Source organism: Alosa pseudoharengus, unplaced genomic scaffold, assembly GCF_046254945.1.
Source record: "Alosa pseudoharengus isolate Yale_2024_CS ecotype anadromous, Long Island Sound unplaced genomic scaffold, YU_APseudo_1.1 YU_APseudo_1.1_scf_2, whole genome shotgun sequence".
NCBI lineage: Eukaryota > Metazoa > Chordata > Actinopteri > Clupeiformes > Clupeidae > Alosa > Alosa pseudoharengus.
In genome coordinates, this window is record NW_027468663.1 from 639,051 (window position 1) to 659,999 (window position 20,949).

A 20,949-nucleotide genomic window follows, 5' to 3' on the forward strand; every position below is an offset into this window, starting at 1 on the left:
TGTGTGTTTCTTCCTCTTTATACTGATACTATGGTTGATTTTAAGTAAACAAAATAGTGAAATATGTATTGATCAATGCGGAAAATATCAAACCATAGTAGAATATGAACTATAATAGAGAAATATATGTCTGAAATATATAGATCATGTGATCAGAATCTTCATCAAGGGTCATGTGATCATGCTTCTTAGTGTCATATATTTAAATATATTTAAAGGTGCGATTTGTAGGATTGTTACCGAATGTTCTGTAGGCCAAAATCAAAACACTGGTGAACGTTCTCAAGACTACCAGACGCGAGCCTCTTCTGGGTTGCCAGATGTAATGAAGACTTAGCTAACGTTAGTTGACCTGCAGCTACTTTAACGTTTCTCCAACCATGACCCAGCTACACATTACGGAAACAGTGAAAGAAAGGCTAGGCAATCAAGGACATGGGTAGATGGAGGATAAATCAAAAATATTAAAAAAATTGAGTGTTAACAGTCCATGTTAAGTCTTCAGTAATGTGGACACCAAGGTATTTAAAACTTGTGACTCTCACTACAGGTTGCCCGCTGATCATTAGTGGGGTGTAACTGTAATTCTGCTGCTGCCTTCTGTAATCCACTACCATTTCCTTGGTTTTATTGATATTCAGTGTCAAGCTGTTAGATTGACACCACTGTGCCACCTCATCAACCTGATCCAAGTAGAGCTGTTCATTGTTGTTACTAATCAGGCCCACTGTGTCATCTGCAAACTTGATGATGGAGGTATGACTACTGTTGGCTTTGCAGTCATGTGTGTAGATGTTGTACAGCAGTGGACTCAAAACACAGCCTTGGGGAGCACCAGTGCTGATGGTTAATGAGTCAGATGTCAGACCCCCCACTCTAACCACTTGTGAACGGTTGGTGAGGAAGTCAAATATCCAGTGACACAGGGTGGTGTTCAGTCATAAGGCCTTCATCTTTGTGACCAAGGTGACAGGTACTATCGTGTTGAATGCTGAACTAAAGTCAATGAACAGCATCCTCACATAATTCCCATTCCCCTCCTCCAGGTGAGTTAAGGTGGTGTGCATGAGGTTTGAGATGGCATCCTCTGTAGACCTGTTGGCTCTGTAAGCAAATTGGAAGGGGTCGAAGGAGGCAGGGAGGGATGAGCAGATAATGTTTTTCACAAGCTTCTCAAAACACTTCATCACTGTAGACGTCAGGGCTACTGGGCGGTAGTCATTCAGACATGATGGACTTTTGTTTTTCGTACTGGAACAATAACAGACTGCTTGAGGCAAGTAGGAACTGTCTCTTGAGCCAATGATGTGTTAAAGATATAAGTGAACACAGGAGCTAACTGAGCAGCGCAGGATTTCAAAACCCTGTTAGAAATTCCATCCGGTCCAGCAGCTTTTCTACAATTAACCCTCCTAAAGGCATTGCTCACATCGACCTCAGAGACACAGAAAGGTGCATCCTCATTTGCTTCACATGCTGCAGCTAGTGCAAGATAGTCTGTGTTTTTCATGTCAAAGCAAGCATAAAAAGCATTAAGTTCATCAGGGAGGGCTTTACTCACATTCATAATTCATGATTTAGTGTTATCAAATAAAGAGACATGCAATTAACCCTTAGAACCCTAAGCTGTTTTTAGGGCATTTTCACTACCTTTATTCATAAGGATTTATTCTGGTCATTGTAAGTTCCACACACACATATTATATATTGTTTTTTTTCAGCAGAGTCTAGGCTATCCAGATCTACCATCATTTCATGTATTATTACTAGCATTGATTTTATTTAGATTTTTAAAGAATTAAAATACAAAAAGCGTATTATAAAAATTCTTATATTTTGACATGTATCTCACCACAGCAAGCTCAAAGCTCGACATGCATTTCATTTGTGTGTAGGGCAGACTGTCCTGAATCTGGCAATATAATTGCCATGTTGGAGGGATACTCTGGGGCTGAGCAATTTACAGAAATATGTGGTGTGTGATTTACGGAAATAAATGCCATTTTTTATTTAGTGATGAAAAATTACCTTTCTGCGCTCCATATCTGTGACACGAACTGATCTGACCTGACTCGACCCGAGTTTGCGTGTTAGCACTCATAATGATTCTCAACTTTTTACTGCATTGCCATAAACAAAGTAAAGGCAAAAAAGGTGTTTCTTTGTTGAACAAATTGGGATGCAATGTGAGCCTTGAATTGGATGCCATGCAGGAATTTGCTAGGATCTCAAAACCGGATTATGAACATGCTTTGCCATAGAGAAACCCACGATAGCGTTGGATTATAAACATGCTTTGCCACAAAAACAGACAAACGTGGGGTAAGTCCAGCTATATGAAGTTATTACTTTGCTGTCACTTTGTCTGTTTTATAACCCAGAAGGATGTACTTGGTATCAAATGATAGCTCTGAGTCTCCTCTTTCATCTGACATGCGTGGCATATCTATCCGATCACGGGTCTGCGAGTAATTTAAACGAGAGTAATGGGTGTGCAGTGTTGGTTTGTGTACATGACGTTATTATTTTGCAGTCACTTCGTCTGTTTTTATAAGCCAGAAGGATCGATAGACATGGTACCAATGGATAGCCCTGTGTCCCCTCTTTCATCTGATATGCTTGCCATATCTATGCGATCACGGGTTCGCGGGTAATTCAAACGAGAGTGATGGGTGCGCAGGTGAACGCAGAGAAGTATACAGAAGTATACAGGGAAGGCCAGAAAAAGTCTCCAACTGCGCCAACCTCCAGGAGGCAACAAGAGATCAAGCGACTCATCCAAAAGAGGAGGCAACTTCGGAAGCAGTGGAAGAAAGCCTTGGAGGGGGAAAAGAAAGACATTGAAGTGCTTCAGGTTGACATTAAAAACCGATTGACATCCCTCCGGAGAGCAGAAAACCTACGGAAACGCAGAAGGAAAAAAGAAAGATCTAGAACACAGTTATACAAAGACCCCTTCAAGTTTCTAAAAAGCCTTTTCGTTAGAGAGAAAAGTGGAGCTCTGAAGGCAAAAAGGAAAGACCTGGAAGATCACCTGAAAATGACACACTCTGATCCAAGACGGCATGAACGGGTGACCATTCCTCCAGACATCCCACCATCCCACCAATCAACTCCCCAGAACACCAGATGGAGACTGGTTCTCCGACTTGGAGAGAGGTGGAAAAGGCAATACAACACCCAAGGGCGGCATCAGCCCCAGGACCTAATGGAGTACCATACAAGGTGTATAAGATGTCCTGAGGTTTCTTTGGAAGCTCATGAGAACAGTGTGGCAGAGGAAGAGGGTGCCCAAAGTGTGGCGTAGGGCAGAGGGGTCCTGATCCCAAAGGAGAAGAATGCAGAGAATATCAGCCAGTTTCGGCCAATATCCTTACCAAATGTAGAGGGTAAAATCTTCTTCAGCGTCATTGGTAAAAGGATGTCCGAACACCTTAAAAGAAATAAGTACATTGATACATCGGTACAGAAAGCTGGAATCTCAGGTTTTTCTGGATGCTTAGAACACTCTAGCATGATCTGGCATCAGATCAAGACCACAAAGGCCAGGAGAAAGGACCATGTTGTCTTCTTAGACCTTGCTAATGCCTTTGGATCAGTGCCCCATGAACTCCTGTGGGCCGCCTTCACTTTCTTCCACATTCCGGACACCATTACAACCCTGGTCAAATCCTACTTCCAAGACCTGCAGTTCTGCTTTACCACAGCTGATTTTACCACGTCATGGCAATCCTTGGAAGTTGGCATCATGGAAGGATGCACCATCTCACCCCTGGCCTTTACAATGGCAATGGAGGTCATCATCTGGGCGTCAAAATGGGTAGTGGGTGGGAAGCGGCTTAACTCAGACACACGCCTTCCTCCCCTCAGAGCCTTTATGGATGATATCACTACTCTGACCACCACTGCTCCATGTACCAGGAAACTGCTTGGAAAACTGGAGAACATCAGCTGGGCTCGCATGAAGATAAAGCCATCAAAGTCACACAGCATTTCCATTGTCAAGGGAGTGCTCTCTGACTGCAGATTCTTCATTGGAGAGGAACCCATCCCAACAGTGTCTGACCAGCCTGTTAAGAGCCTCAGAAGGTGGTATGATGCCAGCCTGAAGGATAAAGAGCAGATACAACAGCTACGGAAGGAAATCAGAAGTGGGCTCCAGGCCATCGACAACACTCAGCTGCCTGGAAGGTTGAAGGCCTGGTGTTTACAGTTTGGCCTTCTTCCCAGAGTGCTATGGCCCCTTACCATTGTTGAGGTCCCCTGTCAGCAGTTTCACAGAGGAATTCAAGTGTGCTAAAATAAGACTCGATGGTGATGCGATGGTGAGCAACAACGCACCAACATTGGTGGCAGGCCGCGAATGGAGACCAGCCAGTGTGGTGGAGGAGGCAGCAGCCGCTCTCAGACTTGAGGACATAGTGGGGCATGTCCAGCAGGGAAGGGGGGACCTCAGGCTAACAACTAGGCTGCCAGCCTGGAATACAGCCACGGCACCAAAATGGAGGAAATTGGTGGTGGAGGAAATAGACCGTCAGGAGGAAGCAACACGCTGGGCCAAAGCAGTTTCCCTTAGTAAACAGGGACAATGGACACGTTGGGAGAGTGTGGAGAGAAGCAGTATCAACTGGAAGGAATGAGGAGCATGGAAGCGAAGTGAATCAGCTTCATCATCAGGGCTACATAAGACATTCCTCCAACATCTAGCAATCTCCATCAGTGGGTGGGTGAAGATCCAGGAGATCTGTGCCCTCTGCTCCAGGGCAGGTTCCCTCAAGCACATACACTGCAAAAAATGAATTCTAGTGTTATTGATCTTATATTAAGATTTTGGGCCCTATCATGACATTCTAAAGTGCATCATCACTCGTCAAAAGTCTATTCAAATTTAGTAGGATGTCCAGTTCACATTGGGAGGGGTTTCGTTCTCAAAAGTGGAGCACATGGCGTAACAAGGTGTTCCTAGGTCTTTTAATCAGTCATATGGGTGTGTTTGGGGCGTAACATCATTTTAAACCAATGAGAATGACATCTGTCATTCCCTTTAACGGCGCAACACGCGATATGTCAAATAAATGCATCGGTATTTTGGCATTCAACGGCGCATTTGAAGGAGGCTGCTTGCGAGACCGTATGGAATAGTCATTCTTAAACCATGCTTTACTAAAACCTAGCATAGCCTTCATGCATTTGCACTCGTCTATTATTTGAACTCATTGGCAAAGTGAAACTAACTTCACCAAGGACTCATCAACGACAAGACAGTTATATGCAGTTACTTTCACTATTGACTAACAATGGGTTACCACCGAAAACATAGGCTGGAAAAAGCAACACTTACCCTAATGTTGCTCAAATGACTGAATAAAACAACATTTATCCTGCAGAGGAGTTGCTTATATCTTGTGACAGTGCGTCTTCAGCTATGCTCCATACGTGTCTCTCGCCTCTCCCCTAATCACTTTTAACCGTCATTACCAGTTTGCAAATGATGGTGAATAACTACTCATCATGAGATGTACAGTATTTCGTAATCATGCAATTTGTAATGCTTTGCATGGACGTGCGCTGGTGTACGTTCATGAATGATAGAAGGATGGTCCGTGCACCTGCCAATATGACTGTTGATATGCACTCTTAAAATAGCATATGAACAACTCGCCATTGACTTCTGACGAGGTTTAGGTGGTGTATGATAGCGATTTTTAGACAACGCGCTAGGCCCCTCCCTAGGTTGTTAATTGCCACACCCCTGGGCGCAATGCTTAAAAAATAAATGTGCAAAATACCAAATTAAACTTTCCGCGGGTGAATAACGATAACCTAGTGCCCTCTCAAAAGATAATTTTGACTTAATTTAAGAAGACTTTAACTTATTTTAAGGAGTCTTATCAAGACAAATTTGCTCAACGCACTGGCAGACAAATTTGCTTGTTTTTAGGACAAATTTGCTTAACGCACTGGCAGACAAATTTGCTTGTTTTCAAGATGAGATGTCTAAAAATAAGTCAAATTGTTTTTAAATTAAGTCAAATGATTTCACAAGAAAGAGCTAGGTAAGTCTCTTTATACTGAAAACAATACCAACTAGTTTTTTTTAATCGTGATATAAGATTAATAACACTTGGTTAGATTTTGTTAGATAAGCAGTTTTTGCAGTGTACTGAGCGGGTGTAGAGTCGGCCTCACCCAGGGACGTTACACCTGGCGGCACAACGAAGTCCTTAAGATCCTCGCAGCCACCCTGGAAAACAAACGGACTGCTTCTAACTCCCTACCATCATCAGCACCCAATCCACTGCAGATTAACTTTGTCTGCACGGGGGCAAAGGTAGCCAGGTGCAGCCCCACTTTTCTGGAGCATGGTCAGCTTTGAGGGGCCTGTGACTGGAAGATCCTGGTCGGCAGCTCGTTTTTCCTCCAGAGATTGCAATCACCACACTTAGGCCTGACATAGTTCTCTGGTACCCCTCTGAAGAAGGTCTTCATCATCAAACTCACTGTACCCTGGAAGGACTCAGTGGACGAGGCATACAAGCGAAAACAACTACGCTATGCCGAGCTAGCTGCAGAAGCACAAAATCGTGGATGGAAAACTGAAGTCCGTCCAGTGGAGGTGGGGTGCAGGGGGTTCGTCGCAATTTTCCTGAATGCTTAGAGACTTGGGAATTAGAGACCAGAAGCTGCGCCAAGCCATCAAAGCAATGTCTGAGGCAGCTGAGACAGCAGTGGCTGTGGATAAAGAGACAAGACTCCTGTTGGGCTCTGGCTTGATTGGGTGATTGGGGGGATAGACTGCGGGGACTTGATCACCCCCGTAGGGCCTTCCTCAGCCGAGGATGTCTAGTTATAATGGCCGAAACATCCAATGAAGCCTGAGGTGTACTACTGACGATGTGTCCCTCGGATTGCCCATCACAGGAGGGTGCCCACCTGAAAACTCCACTGTGTCAACTACATTACCAAGGTAAAGTACATTGTCTTGGTACGCGCTTGCACTTGGTGGATTACATAGGGTGGATTACATCTCGTCCTGTGTTTCTTGAAAAAAAAATATTGTGCAGTGGAGTTTTTTATATTTATATACTTAAATGACTTTTTCTGCTGTAAAGTGCATGTTGTGTGTGATGTCTGTATGCTACTGAGACCTTGAATTTCCCAAAATCCCAAAAATTTTCACAAAATCACCTTTCTACTGCTGTCGGGCTACATTATTCCTCCTCCTCTTGATCGGTAACATCTGTGTCGCTATCACCGACATATTCGGCACTCTGGCAAGGACGTGCCCTCTTGCAAACGCGACTCGGCCTATCACCCACTCTGCTCGACCCGTGGTGGAGATGGAACTTCTTCTACTCTTTCTAATGTTTTGACCTGGCGTGTGGTGCCCTAACAAGACCTGGCGAGACTGCCACCGATAAACCCACGAAAATAAATGGCCTGGTTTTGACCTGACGTGCATGCGTCACTGATTCCACCCAAACCAGCTGAGTTATGATAAAATGTCCAGATTGTGTGTTTTCATGAGTTTTCAATCGTCATCTATTTCAAAGCTAGATCTGCCAGATGTGTATGATTGTAAACACGAGTTGTCACAAGAGGTAGAGAGCCTAATTTTAGGGTGATGTCAGTGTGGTTACAATTGTTTTTCTGGGTGGTTCACTAGAGCCTGCAGGTCTCTCATAATGAACTCTGGTTAGCTTTACATCACAGTAACATAAGCTATTGGGAGTCATATTTTGGAGTATCAAGGATTGAAACCTAATCGCCCGCCACCGCTTAGATTATTATACCATCAAAGAGGGAATCCGGTGTCGGTGAGCAACTGACAATTCTCTCCCTTTCGTGAGTCTGTGAGGTGCGAGTTTCACCTTGAAATTTAAGATCGGGTTAATCGGCTTATATGTTGTCTCTGATCGTCGTAATTAGGTCCGGATCTCAAATGGACTCAAGCGTTTAAACATGGCCTTCATACACGGATATAGCCCGGGTGGGGCTATATATACCTGAAGTAAATACTCCGGGTGGTTTAAGTGAGGGGAGGAGGTTGAAATAATTAAATATGTCTTAAAGTTAAAGGACAATTCCGGCGCAAAATGAACCTGGGGGTTAATAACACATTTGTACGAGTTCGACCGTTCGCTTGGATTTATTTTCATGCTAGTCGAATGTGACCAGTTTTATTGCAAACCGCTAATTAGTGTTTAACGCTAGCCTTCGGGGCACACGTACAGTAGAAAGAAATCGCTATTTCTATACCACTAACAAGGCTCAAAATAGCACCACACTTACACAGTAGCATAATGAGGGTCTCTACATGTAAACCGAAGCATTGAGAACTTTGTAAGTGTACAGGCAGTTTATTAAAAAGAAACACATTACCGTTCACGTCTGGTTCACATACAGGCAGGCGCCTTGGGAAAACGAAACTCTGGGATGTGAAGTGAATCTCATGTGAAACGTTGTTGCTGAAAGAAAGGACTGTGCAAAAGAGAAGCACTGAACGCAACAGGAGACATAAGAGATGGCAGGCTATTTGAACGAATTTGAAGACATCGAGGATGAACCCTTATTGGACGTCGGAATATAGCCTACCAACGAAGAGCTGCGGAGCTCCGTGAAAGGGCTATGAGAGAGAGAGAGCTACCTGTAGTCAATGCTGCACACAGCCTCGCACTTCTAGAAACTGTAGGCTACCTGCGGACATTGTGAAGCTATAGCCACCGAAGAGGAGTGCCTGTGTTGAATGGAGTGGGACCTGTTGCGTCTTGACCCCCAAGAGACGCAGTGTTTTGTAGAGTCTGAAGATTCCCCCTCATTGATAAACAGGGCTGTAGTTGAAACTTTTTTCCATGTCCCGAAAAGAAATTGGAGGCGGCGATCCATACCAGAGAGACCAGATGGACATCCACTAAGTAAGTACACTATACAAGTTATGTTACATCGGAGCTTATTTCTGATAGGCCTATATTGAGCAAATTACATGATTTTAGTTCACATCGCCTGCCTGTATATGTGAACAACCAGACGTGAACGGTAATGTGTTTCTTTTTAATAAACTGCCTGTACACTTACAAAGTTCTCAATGCTTCGGTTTACATGTAGAGACCCTCATTATGCTACTGTTTAAGTGTGGTGCTATTTTGAGCCTTTTTAGTGGTATAGAAATAGCGATTTCTTTCTACTGTACGTGTGCCCCGAAGGCTAGCGTTAAAAGCTAATTAGCGGTTTGCAATAAAACTGGTCACATTCGACTAGCATGAAAATAAATCCCAGCGAACGGTCGAACTCGTACAAATGTGTTATTAACCCCCAGGTTCATTTTGCGCCGGAATTGTCCTTTAAGTATAAGTATATATAAGTATACTCTTTTGATCCCGTGAGGGAAATTTGGTCTCTGCTTTTATCCAAATCCGTGAATTAGTGCAACACACTCAGCGCACAGTGAGCACACAGTGAGGTGAAGCACACACTAATCCCGGCGCAGTGAGCTGCCTGCAACAACAGCGGCGCTCGGGGAGCAGTGAGGGGTTAGGTGCCTTGCTCAAGGGCACTTCAGTCGTGCCTACTGGTCGGGGTTCGAACCGGCAACCCTCCGGTTACAAGTCTGAAATGCTAACCTGTAGGCCACGGCTGCCCTTAAGTTAATTCGTAAACTAACTTTCTTTGCATTCATTTGATTCCCAATCAAGATACACTGCTAATAATTTCTTTACATTGTTCTTATGGACTTCTGGAAAGCTCTGAATTGCAAAATAATAGAATTTTAATCATGTGATAAAATATGCGAGTAATTGCGATTAACTAAAGCAATTCAGAGATTAATCGTGATTAAGACAAAAATAATCGTTTGACAGCCCTAGTTATATGCATAAACATATCGAAATTGGTTTGACACATTGGATTCTTTATTGCGGTATGTGCATAATACACAGAACAGTAGCCTCCATCGGAACTTCCCGTCTTTGCAAATTAGTACCAGTCTTTCATGGACAAAAATTAATGGATGTTATAAACTACAGGTAAAGCAAGTGGACACCTTCAGTTTCGCACAGCAAAGGTGTGAATTTACCCGCGTCTTATCCTTCTGTGTTCAGACATACGTTCACCCGCGTAACCTCCGGACTTAGTACTAGGGGCCTGGTAGGGTAAGACCCAGGTGATGTCTAGACCAAATAATTCGGACATTTGTGTTCATACATGCAGCCCACCCGCGTGCCATCTGGATTCCAGTGTATGTCTGAAAGCGGCTTGCAAAATGCACCCTAGCTAGCTCAGCCGGCAGGTATATTCTTGGGTTGCCCAATGCATCAACCAACTTTTAATGGTGCAGATACATGGCAGGGAAGTGAAGTTTGTATTACACTGATTTTCAGTTTGGGACAGGTGATGGTAACAGAAAACAGCGAGTTGGGCGAAGTGAGGGGGAGTGGCTAGCGGCGAAAGCCAATGTGTGATTCTTTTACCGATATATTTAACGATATATTTTGCATTTCTTATTCAAGCAACGTCAACTGCACTTACTCATGCTCGTAGCAAGCCACCTGCCACATTTGAAATAAGTCTGACAAACGGTCAGCGAGATATCCGTGCCACAGACACACAGACACACACACAGACGCTTCTTGCTTTATAGATAGATGAATAGCTTAGAGGGCTGTTGTTGATGATACATTAGACATTTAATCATAGGCTTAATTTCTTAATTTGAGGAAGTGCCAGTCCTGATATAAAGACAAGTAACTGGATAGCCAACTAGCTGGCTAGCTAGCTAATCAACTTGCTGGTTCTGTCTGTCATACCCTCTTCACTCATCAGAACACACCCACAGAAAACTGACCATATTCAGAGCTTATTAAGTTTACGCTGATTTCCCCTCCTTTGGCAGCCCTTGCAATGCAAATTTTCCTTGACCAAGTTCCTGATTTCATTAAAACAGTATCACTGAAAATAAAAAAAAAACCACATATTTGTTAGCATACAGTTTGCACAGTATATTACACAAATATTTTTCAAACGCAATCTTACGAGAGTTTCTGGAAGAACACCACATTATTGTCACAATCTCCAATGATGACTGTAACGTAATGGTGGCTCAGAGGTGTTTTTTTAGCAATCAGCTGATCAAAATTTCTCATGTTCACAGTGACTGAAATTTCTGCTGCTGAGTTGCTGTACACTGGAAGCTGAAGACAAAAAAGAAAAGAAAAACACAAAAAGTGAAAATATGAAAAAGAATTACAATTGCAAATTCTCAATAACACATTCCATAAACAATGTTAATCCTCTTGGTTACTATATTTGATAATTTTAATATATCTAGAAATAACTGAAGCTCAGTTTTGAAGAGGCTGAGCTAAAAGTGTTGATCGTTCATCCAAACTGAACAAAATCAAGGTTGAAACAGGTTACTTGAAATTGAGCTAAAAATGGAATATTCATGTCAGCTAAAATATAAGGATCCCTTTAAAACTAAATAGTATTATGGAAAAACGACAAACTCTAAGGCCCCTACTTTAGCGATCTAAAACGAATGGTCACTAGCGAATAGCTTCATTAAATTTAGTGGCTTGTTCAGTCCACATTGGGAGTTTTGTTATTAAACATCGGGCGGATGGCGCAACAAGGCGTTCCTATGTGTCTTAATCAGACAGGGGTGTGTTTTGGGCATAACATCATTTAAACCAATGAGAATGACATCTCTCATTCCCTTTAACAGCAAGCAGCGCAACTTCAAACAGCACATCGGTATTTTGTTAGTCAATGGGGCATTTGAAGGAATCTGCTTGCACGCGAGACCGTATGGAACAGGTATTCCATTAAACCATGCTTTACTAAAACCTAGCAGAGTATGGCCTACACACATCTACACACGTCTATTATTTTGGTCGTTTAGCAATGGGGACTGGCTGCAAGCCGCTCCGTCTGACCAAGATATATCTTCCTCCCAGCTTTCTGAGGTGGTCTCCCATATGAAATCTACATCCTGCCACTTAGATGTTTTACCTGCACACCTTTTTAAAGAAGTTTTTACCATCATCTGCCCTCTTGTATTGGCCATAATTACTCACTAACCAATGGAGTGGTCCCCTCAGGTTTTAAACGTGCAATTGTGCAACCTTTACTGAAGAAACCTAGCCTTGAGCCCAGTGACCTGAAGAATTATAGGCCTATTTCTAAATTACCTTTTCTGTCAAAGATACTAGAAAAGGTTGTCCTCTCTCAGGGTTCTTCTTATCTGAGTGAGTTCAATATATGTGATAAATTCCAGTCAGGTTTTAGATCTCTGCACAGCACTGAATCGGCCTTGCTTAAAATCCAAAACAACATTCTCTTAGCAGTTGACTCTGGATCTTGCACCCTCTTGGTTCTTCTTGATCTGAGTGCAACATTTGACACCATCGACCATAACATCCTATTAAAACGCTTGGAGGATGAAGTTGGTCTCCAGGGTTCTGTTTTGCAATGGTTCTCTTCTTATCTTAGTGATAGATAATTTCCAGTTAGTTTAGGCAATTTCTCCTCTTCCTCTGCCCCTATAAAGTGTGGTGTTCCTCAGGGTTCCATTTTGGGCCCTCTTTTACTCTCTTTTTATATGCTACCCCTTGGCTCAATTTTTAATAAGTATAACATTCAGTATCACTGCTATGCAGATGACACTCAGTTTTACCTGCCTGTTAACACTGATGGCATTTGTTCATTGGAGAATATTTTTAACTGTCTCAGGGCTGGATGGCAAGAAATTTTCTTCAACTGAACGAAAGTAAAACTGATATAATTATTTTTGGCCCTCCAAGTGATGTTTCTATCTTGACAAATGCACTAGGACCTCTCTCTGCAAACTGCCACAGTGAAGTCAAGAATCTCAGGGTTTTCTTTGACTCCTCTTTAAATTTTAATAAGCAAATAAATAGTGTGGTCAAAGGCAGCTTTTTCCAGTTAAGAACCATTGCAAAACTGAAGCCCTTTCTGTCCATCTAGACAATATTATTGCAATTCATTATATGCAGGCCTGACCCACTCCACTCTCAACAGACTTCAGCTAGTTCAATATGCAGCAGCTAGATTATTAAGTGGCTCTAAGAAATGTGAGCATATAACTCCTGTGTTGGCTAAGCTGCATTGGTTACCTGTGGAGCACAGAGTTCATTTTAAAATTTTACTTTTTGTCTTCAAAGCCCTCAGTGGTTTGGCACCTAGTTACATAGGTGACCTACTAATTCCGTACAGCGCTCCCAGATCACTTAGGTCTTCATCTCAGAATCTTCTCTGTATCCCCAAAACACGCCTTAAAACCAAGGGTGATAGAGCCTTCTCTATTGTTGCCCCCCAACTCTGGAATAGTCTACCTGTACATATTAAGTCCTCTCCAACCATTGACTGCTTTAAGTCTAACTTAAAGACTTTCATTTTCTCCCAAGCTTTTAATCTACCTTAATACCCCCCCCCCCACACACACACACACACTCTTTATTCTTTATTTTATTTTTGACTCATTTGTTTATTATTTTTTATTATTTATTTATTTTCCCCCCATGTTATATTATTATTGTTGTTGTACCATTGTCATTGTTTTATGTTTGTTTGTAAGCACTTTGGTTCAACTTAGTTGTTTTTAAATGTGCTATAGAAATAAAGTTGACTTGGCTTGACTATTTGAATTCATTGGCAAAGTGAAACTAACTTCACCGTGGTGTCATAGTCAACGACAAAACACAGTTATACACAGTTAATTACTTTCACTATTGACTGACAATGGGTTACCATCGAAAACATAGCCTGAAAAAAACAACACTTACCCCAATAATGTTCGAATGACTGAATAAAAAACCTAAGGACATTTATCTTGCAGAGGACTTGCTGCTTACATCTCGTGACAGTGCGTCTTCAGCTGTGCTTCATATGTGCCTTTCGCTATATATAATGTTTTGTATCATTTAAATGACAAAGTAATTTTGTTGTAGAAAATTAATTTCTTAAGAAATACTGTTGATTTGATGTTGTTTAATTCATTTATAAATGGTGCACTGTCACTTTAAGACTCTTTTGCCAGCTCCACTAGCCTATGGCTAGTGCTGTGCCTATGGCTCACAGTTTATAAATGGTCAGAAGTGGGAACTACTGTTGCCATCTCCATTTCCTTTTAAAAGTTTCTTATAAAAAGGAGATATCAATTATCAACAATAACAAGCCAGCTGGAACCTGTCGCACTCTCTCCCTCTCGTGCACGCTCAAATGCGTTCCCAATTAAATGGAGTAGCATAACGTAGTTAGATCTGCTGCAATGGAGATACTGTATCTCGATGTAACAAGCTGTTTTGACATTGACATGGTAAACGCTCTCTAAGAAGAGGGTAAAGCAGTTTGCAGTAGCCTAAAGTTAATCACAACGTTGTCTATGCTGGAAAAAAATAGCGAGCGGCCTATGAGATAACTGATGATAAATAATAATTAATTAAATGCACGGCAGGCCAGATTAAAGTGCGTGGCGGGCCAGATCTAGTTTGGACACCCCTGCTATAGACCGAAGCTTAAGATGGTCGTAAAGTCACTCTTACGAATGTCTTAAAATTTGCAGACTGTTTCCCGAAACCATCGTAGCTTAAGAGGATTGTGAAAACACTCGTAGATCTACGAGTGATCCAGAGTTCCTGTTACTGGCTAAGAGCATCTTAACAGGTACTTCTCACTGAGGACACCAGCAGGGAAATTACAACTTAAGCCCTCCTTACACTGACAGACTTTGGAAAGATTTGTAAAGATTTGAAGATTTTTGAAAGACTACAGTCTCAGACCCTCTCACATCTAAAGACAAGTAATAGAGTTTTAAGTCACAGACTATGATTTTGCAATGACTAGAGATCTTGCAGGGTCACTATTTACAAGACTGCAACTACGTAGATTCCTTTAAATTATTACCCATCGTGCAATAGATATCAACAGGAACTGAAATGATAGCCTACTAAAATCAAAGTAATATTTTCGTGTTTCTGCAGCATTGTTTCATGCGTGACATCCCTAACAGATATAGAGGTGTTCTGTCACGTGGAAGAGCCGACTAATGATGTATAAGAAACAAAATAACAAATTATCATTATTCATGGGTTTCATCAGGTCCCTTGCTACAGCTGTCCCCTACTTTGCCCCTTCCTGTTTGGTGTTGGAGAGAGGTCACTATTGGTTTATATATTGTTCAGGTCACTATTTGCATGAGCCACTACTAGAAAGACTTGCGATAATATCAAACAAAACAAAACTATCAAAGAAAATATCAAAGATACAAAAAAAAACAAAAAAAACCTAAAATATCAAAGTTTGATATTGTCGTAACGGCAAAACTAGAAAAAGACCTAGTCGCCAACCGTGAAAACAGACCAAAATCGTACAATGTAAGGCCGCCATTAGGATATAAATATCCAACTTACAGTACGTTCATTCTTTATTGTACTTACTTGTGATGAATAAGATTTTAGCATGGAAAATAGCATAGCCTACAATGGTCATAATAATGTGATTAAGTAATCAAACAACACGTTGCCAGAATAGTTTGCCATTATCTTTGTGTGAGTGTAGGCTATCTTTTATTAGTAGGCCTATGAGGTAAAAGCAGAAAAAGGTTTATTGCGGTTTAGTCTGTGCTGCATCAAAGATTAATGTGGTTTAGTCTGTGCTGCATCAAAATCCTACACATTTCCTTACTTTCTTACTCGACTTCTTTCTTATCTTCAAACATCTTCTTAAGTGACACCGCGAAACATTATTGCACGATGCAACAATCTAATCTTAAATAATTACAATTATTTATGTCTGTGTGTGGTATATAGCCTACTTGGGATGCTTACATGCAGATGTGAACGTTAAGATATCGATTTTGGACTGACCACACCCTAAACATATTTAAACCATCCACTTCAGACTGTGCGTTTCAGATTGTTAAAATATGGCTTGCAAAAGTGAGACGGTAGCTAGTGACCTATTGGTAGGACACCAAACAGGACAACTAAAGGTGAGGGGAGAATGTTGGCAAAAGCAATGGCCGAAAGAGAGTCAAAAACACCATCCCAGGACGACTCGAGGGCGGGACAAGCCCAGAACATATGACCGAGACTGGCAGGTCCCAGGTGGCATTTGTCACAACTTGAATCAGTGCCAGGATATATACGGGCTAGCTTACTTTTCGACCAATGGACTCTGTGAACAACTTTGCATTGTAAAACACCATGACGAGTGCAAATAGAAGATGAGTGAACCCACTTCAGGGCATGATCCGCAGGCCCTATCTCTATATTAAAATCTGACTACCATGCACCATGCATGTAGAGTGTTGAAATAGTACATTTGAGTTAAGGATTAGTTTTGAGGATAGTGTCTATAAGGGTGGGGGGAGGAATGGCAGGGAAGCCAGGGAGGTGACTGCGAAAGCAATCTCTCATTTGCAAATATCTAAAGAAATGAGTTGCCGGCAGTTTGAATGCCTGAGTTAACTGTCCAAATGAAGCAAAAGTACCATCAATGTAGAGCTGGTCTATGGACACAACCCCTTCTCTCCAGGTTAGGAGAGCTTTGTCAATCACAGAGGGAGTGAATAGAGGATTAGAGTATACAGGGGTCAAGGCAGGTATAGTCTGCTGTGCAAAGTGCTGCTTAAATTGAGTCAAGATCCTGAGGCAATTTTTAACAATCATGCTATTTGAGTGCGCAGATGGCGATACAGTCGTGGGGAAGCACAAAAGAGACATTAAAGATGAGGAACCACATGAATCTTCCTCAATCTGTAACCATGGCGGGGGTTGACTATTGTTGTGGCAACAGTACAACAAGACTGATGTTTGCTGCCCAGTAGTAAAGTAAAAAGTTAGGGAGAGCTAGACCCCCCAACTCCTTGGGTTTTTGAAGGGTGTCTTTCTTTATTCTAGGGGCCTTTTTGTTCCATATGAATTGAGAGATTGTCCTGTCAAGTGAGTTAAAAAAAATGTTTGGGAAGGAAAATAGGTATGCACTGAAAGAGATAAAAGTTTAGGGAGCACATTCATTTTAACACAGTTTATCTGCCCAGCAAGAGATATTGGCAAAAGAGACCATCGCTGGAAGTCCTGGGTTAGCCTGGCCAGTAAAGGGGAGAAATGATATTGAAATAAGTCTGAGTAGTTTTTAGTTACATAGATACCCAAGTATTTAAAATTATCCAGTGATGTCTTAAATGGTAGCTTAGATAGGGGATAGTTTATGGCTGCAGCACTGATTGGCATTAATTCACTTTTGTGATAATTTAGTTTATAACCTGAAATTTGCCCAAACTGTCAATAAATTTAGTACTAGGGGGATGGATCTGTCTGGATTAGAGATAAAGAGCAAGAGGTCATCGGCATTAGGGCTGGGCGATAAAAAGATAGCGATATGTATATATAAGGGACCGTTCGTTATTTATAAACGGGATCACCGGAGGGATTTTAAGTGCTTCGATCAAAAGTTGCATGACCCTCCCCTGCCTGCTATATAATTTTCAACGACCCTCCAGCAGCATTTTCAAAAATGACATGACCCTCCCCGGCCAATTGTCGATGTCTTCCGCCGACGCTCTTACGCGCTATGAAAACACATCAACACATGCTACCGCCCTAAAACCAACCTCTGCTTTCTGATCTTACACATCACACTTCACCAAGATGGTGGCCATTTCAGTAGATTTACTCACTAACATTGTTGTGGAAACACAATGGAAACCTAATGCACACTTCCTGCAACTGCATTAGCCTACTTGAAAAGTTACTCCTCTAGTAATTATTCACATGAAATAAAACAATAAAGCATTGAGACCATTCAACAAAGCACACTGGGTAATAACAAATTCAACACATGAACTTGTTGCTATGGACTCGTCTCTAGGCTTCCTCAGTCATTGTAAAGCTGCCGAAGCTGAACATTATCCAAAACTCAATTTCTCAGGCGAGCGTCAATTTGGGAGCTTGCTACACTCCTTCCTTCTCAAATGACTTGAAAAGGCCGTTTGCACAATTTCACAAATAATCACAGGGACCGAAAAATACCTAACATGCCTACTTTTTCCGGGTTTATCATTTTAACGTTTCCCCGCTGTCCTGCCGTTTTAATATATTTTTCCGTAGAATATCCCATATTAGTGTAATACTCTCATAACATTAGTCCTGCATTCTGGCCTGTCTCTGTGTTGTCCTGTTGTTACCCCTTGTATGGAGTCAAAATAGGGTCTTTAATATTGAGAGCTTGTGAAAAGATGTTCACATGTGTAATAAAGTTTTGCAGCTGTGCAAAAGGAGTTCTGCATGTGAAAAGAAATTTCGTACCTGTAGAAATATTTTGTACATGTGTGAAAAAATTATGTACCTGTAGAAATATTACGTACTTGTGTGAAAGAAATGTGTATCTGTAGAAATGTTTTGTACATATGTGGGGGGAAAATGCGGATCTGTAAAAATATGTTGTACACGTGTGGAAAAAATATGTACCTGCACAAATACTTTGTACGTGTGTGAATCTCCTACGCGATGCTTTCCTGCGCAACACTGAAAGTACGAGTGTGAAACTGAGATACAAGCTTACGGACTTTTGACCCTAATTTTACTGCCTTTCTGAAGAGCCAATCAACACATTGCTTACTGCCAACCAATCAGCGTTTCCCACCGACCAGAGCCATATAAAGGTACCTTTATATGGCTCTGCCACCGACCACCTAGATTTTGGTGCTAAACAGATTGGCTTCATATCGAAGAGTATACTCAGAGCCCGTCTATAATGTCTTATTAGAAATTCTCTGGTATACTCTTTGATTGGGGTTGCAAAATTATAACTTAATTAAGAGTGACGTGGTAGCTCAATTTATACTGTGATCGCAAAAAGGGTTGAAGCGGAGCCGTAATGTTAACGTTAGCTATCCCATCCGCTTTTTAGACTGTAACGTTATAGGTTAGCTTCTAGCTAGCAGTAATGTTGACGAAATAGTTGAATTATTCATTCCATTTCCGAAAGGGTGATTCAGTGGTGTCATTCATTATTAAAAACAGTAATACTGTACACACATTTATGTTTATCTGCTATTATTATTTGATATGAGAACACGTTTATTTTATCACCCTTTGCAAGCCTATAATAATAGCCTAGTGGACGGCAAAAAGACGAATCAAATGAATGGGTTGTAATGGGACATCCACAGCTAGATTATAGTGAGTGAGATTATAGTAATGCCCTTCCAGGACTGTTGGTTTGTTGTTTGGAATACAACATCCCATTTTCTTACATAGTTTTGTTTTCTTTGTGTTTGGGGAGTATGTTAACCACAGGTTATCTCGTCAGTTTATGAAGCACAGCAGCGGTTGCTATAGCAACCATAGACTGAACAGGACGGTAGACTACCAAGCAAGCAAGCGCTTAGGCAAAATCTATGGCAAGATCTGAATGTAAATGGATAAACCCGTTCAAGCGTTTTCTTTATTTCCTATTTTTTTCAATTCTTTAATTTAAGACATGTAAGAATTAAGCCTACTTATTCGCTGGGCAACGTAAAAAACTGACGAGTTACATTAGCCCTAGCTGCTAGCACTATGAGCTTCGATAAACGTCAGCTAGGATAGCTATGGCAGCTATCATACAGTTATTATTTCAGGTTCTGGTATGATATTCTTAACGTTTTGACTATGTTACAACTGATAAAAGCATGACAAATAAAGTAACCAAATCGCTTTGCAATATTTTAGTCCAGAAATACTTATGGGTGTTAATTTACAGTAATGTTACCACCAGTTTTAATAACTAGATCTGTGGGTTAGCGGCAAAATCTGGGTGGTCGGTGGGGAACGCTGATTGGTTGGCAGTAAGCAATGTGTTGATTGGCTCTTCAGAAAGGCAGTAAAATTAGGGTCTAAAGTCCGTAAGCTTGTATCTCAGTTTCACACTTGTACTTTCAGTGTTGCGCAGGAAAGCATCGCGTAGGAGATTCACACGTACAAAGTATTTGTGCAGGTACATATTTTTTCCACACGTGTACAAAATATTTTTACAGATCCGCATTTTCTCCCCACATATGTACAAAACATTTCTACAGATACACATCTTTCACACAAGTACGTAATATTTCTACAGGTACGAAATTTCTTTTCACATGCAGCTACTCCTTTTGCACAGCTGCAAAACTTTATTACACATGTGAACATCTTTTCACAAGCTCTCAATATTAAAGACCCTATTTTGACTCCATACCCTTGCCCTTCCAGAGAAACAGATGTATTCAAATCATCGTTTTGCTTGCTTGAATGCGAACTCAGAGTGATGTTAACCTAGGCCTATTTAAGTTAACGACGTGAGAGCAAGATTCATTAGCGCTTGCAGTGTTCGGCCGTAGGCTATGCCTACGTGCGCACCTGCCAGGCTACTCAGCTAGACAAAGAATTCCCCCTGTATATTCACTCCAAGTTGGCCTACCATAACTTACCAACTACACTGTAGACCATAAACTGGCTATTTATATGACCAAATGTATTTGTTCAACTTTATGAAGCAGAATTACGCACTGCTACTTGGAACGTAACACATTTTTGTTGGCAGGAGAGAGAATGACAGCGAATAACAAATTGCACTGTTGCTGGTTACCAATAAATACTATATATTTTTTTGCAAACAACAAAAACAGAAAGGATGGAGACAGCAAAGCTAGTGATGGGCAGGAACAAGGTCAATTGGTAGAAATGCTTGTCAAAACGTTAGGAGCTGGATGTGTGGAAGAATGAAGCACAAGTATGCTTTAGGCTATGTTAAGCATGCACACTGTTTAAAGTTAGTCTACACGGTAATCTACAAGTAAACCAAAGTTAAATTTAGCTTTTTTAGGGCTGGATAAAGTTGACCAATTGGATATAGGCTGTTAGGCGTGAATAAAGTAGGCTACTTTGTTGCTCCAACCCTTCCAACGTTAATGGG

At 41.4% G+C, this 20,949-nt stretch overlaps 1 protein-coding gene across 1 annotated transcript in view; it reads right to left on the reverse strand.

The window, feature by feature from the left end:
• The window catches only part of hfm1 (helicase for meiosis 1), a gene marked incomplete at its 5' end in the record, with an annotated part of 281,244 nt that overhangs the window by 51,357 nt on the left and 208,938 nt on the right, over positions 1 to 20,949 (reverse strand). Inside the window, 2 exons of the mRNA XM_076295693.1 lie at positions 10,841 to 10,944; positions 11,029 to 11,186. Of these exons, the coding sequence (XP_076151808.1) occupies positions 10,841 to 10,944; positions 11,029 to 11,186 (262 nt within the window). The remainder of the gene's footprint in view (positions 1 to 10,840; positions 10,945 to 11,028; positions 11,187 to 20,949) is intronic.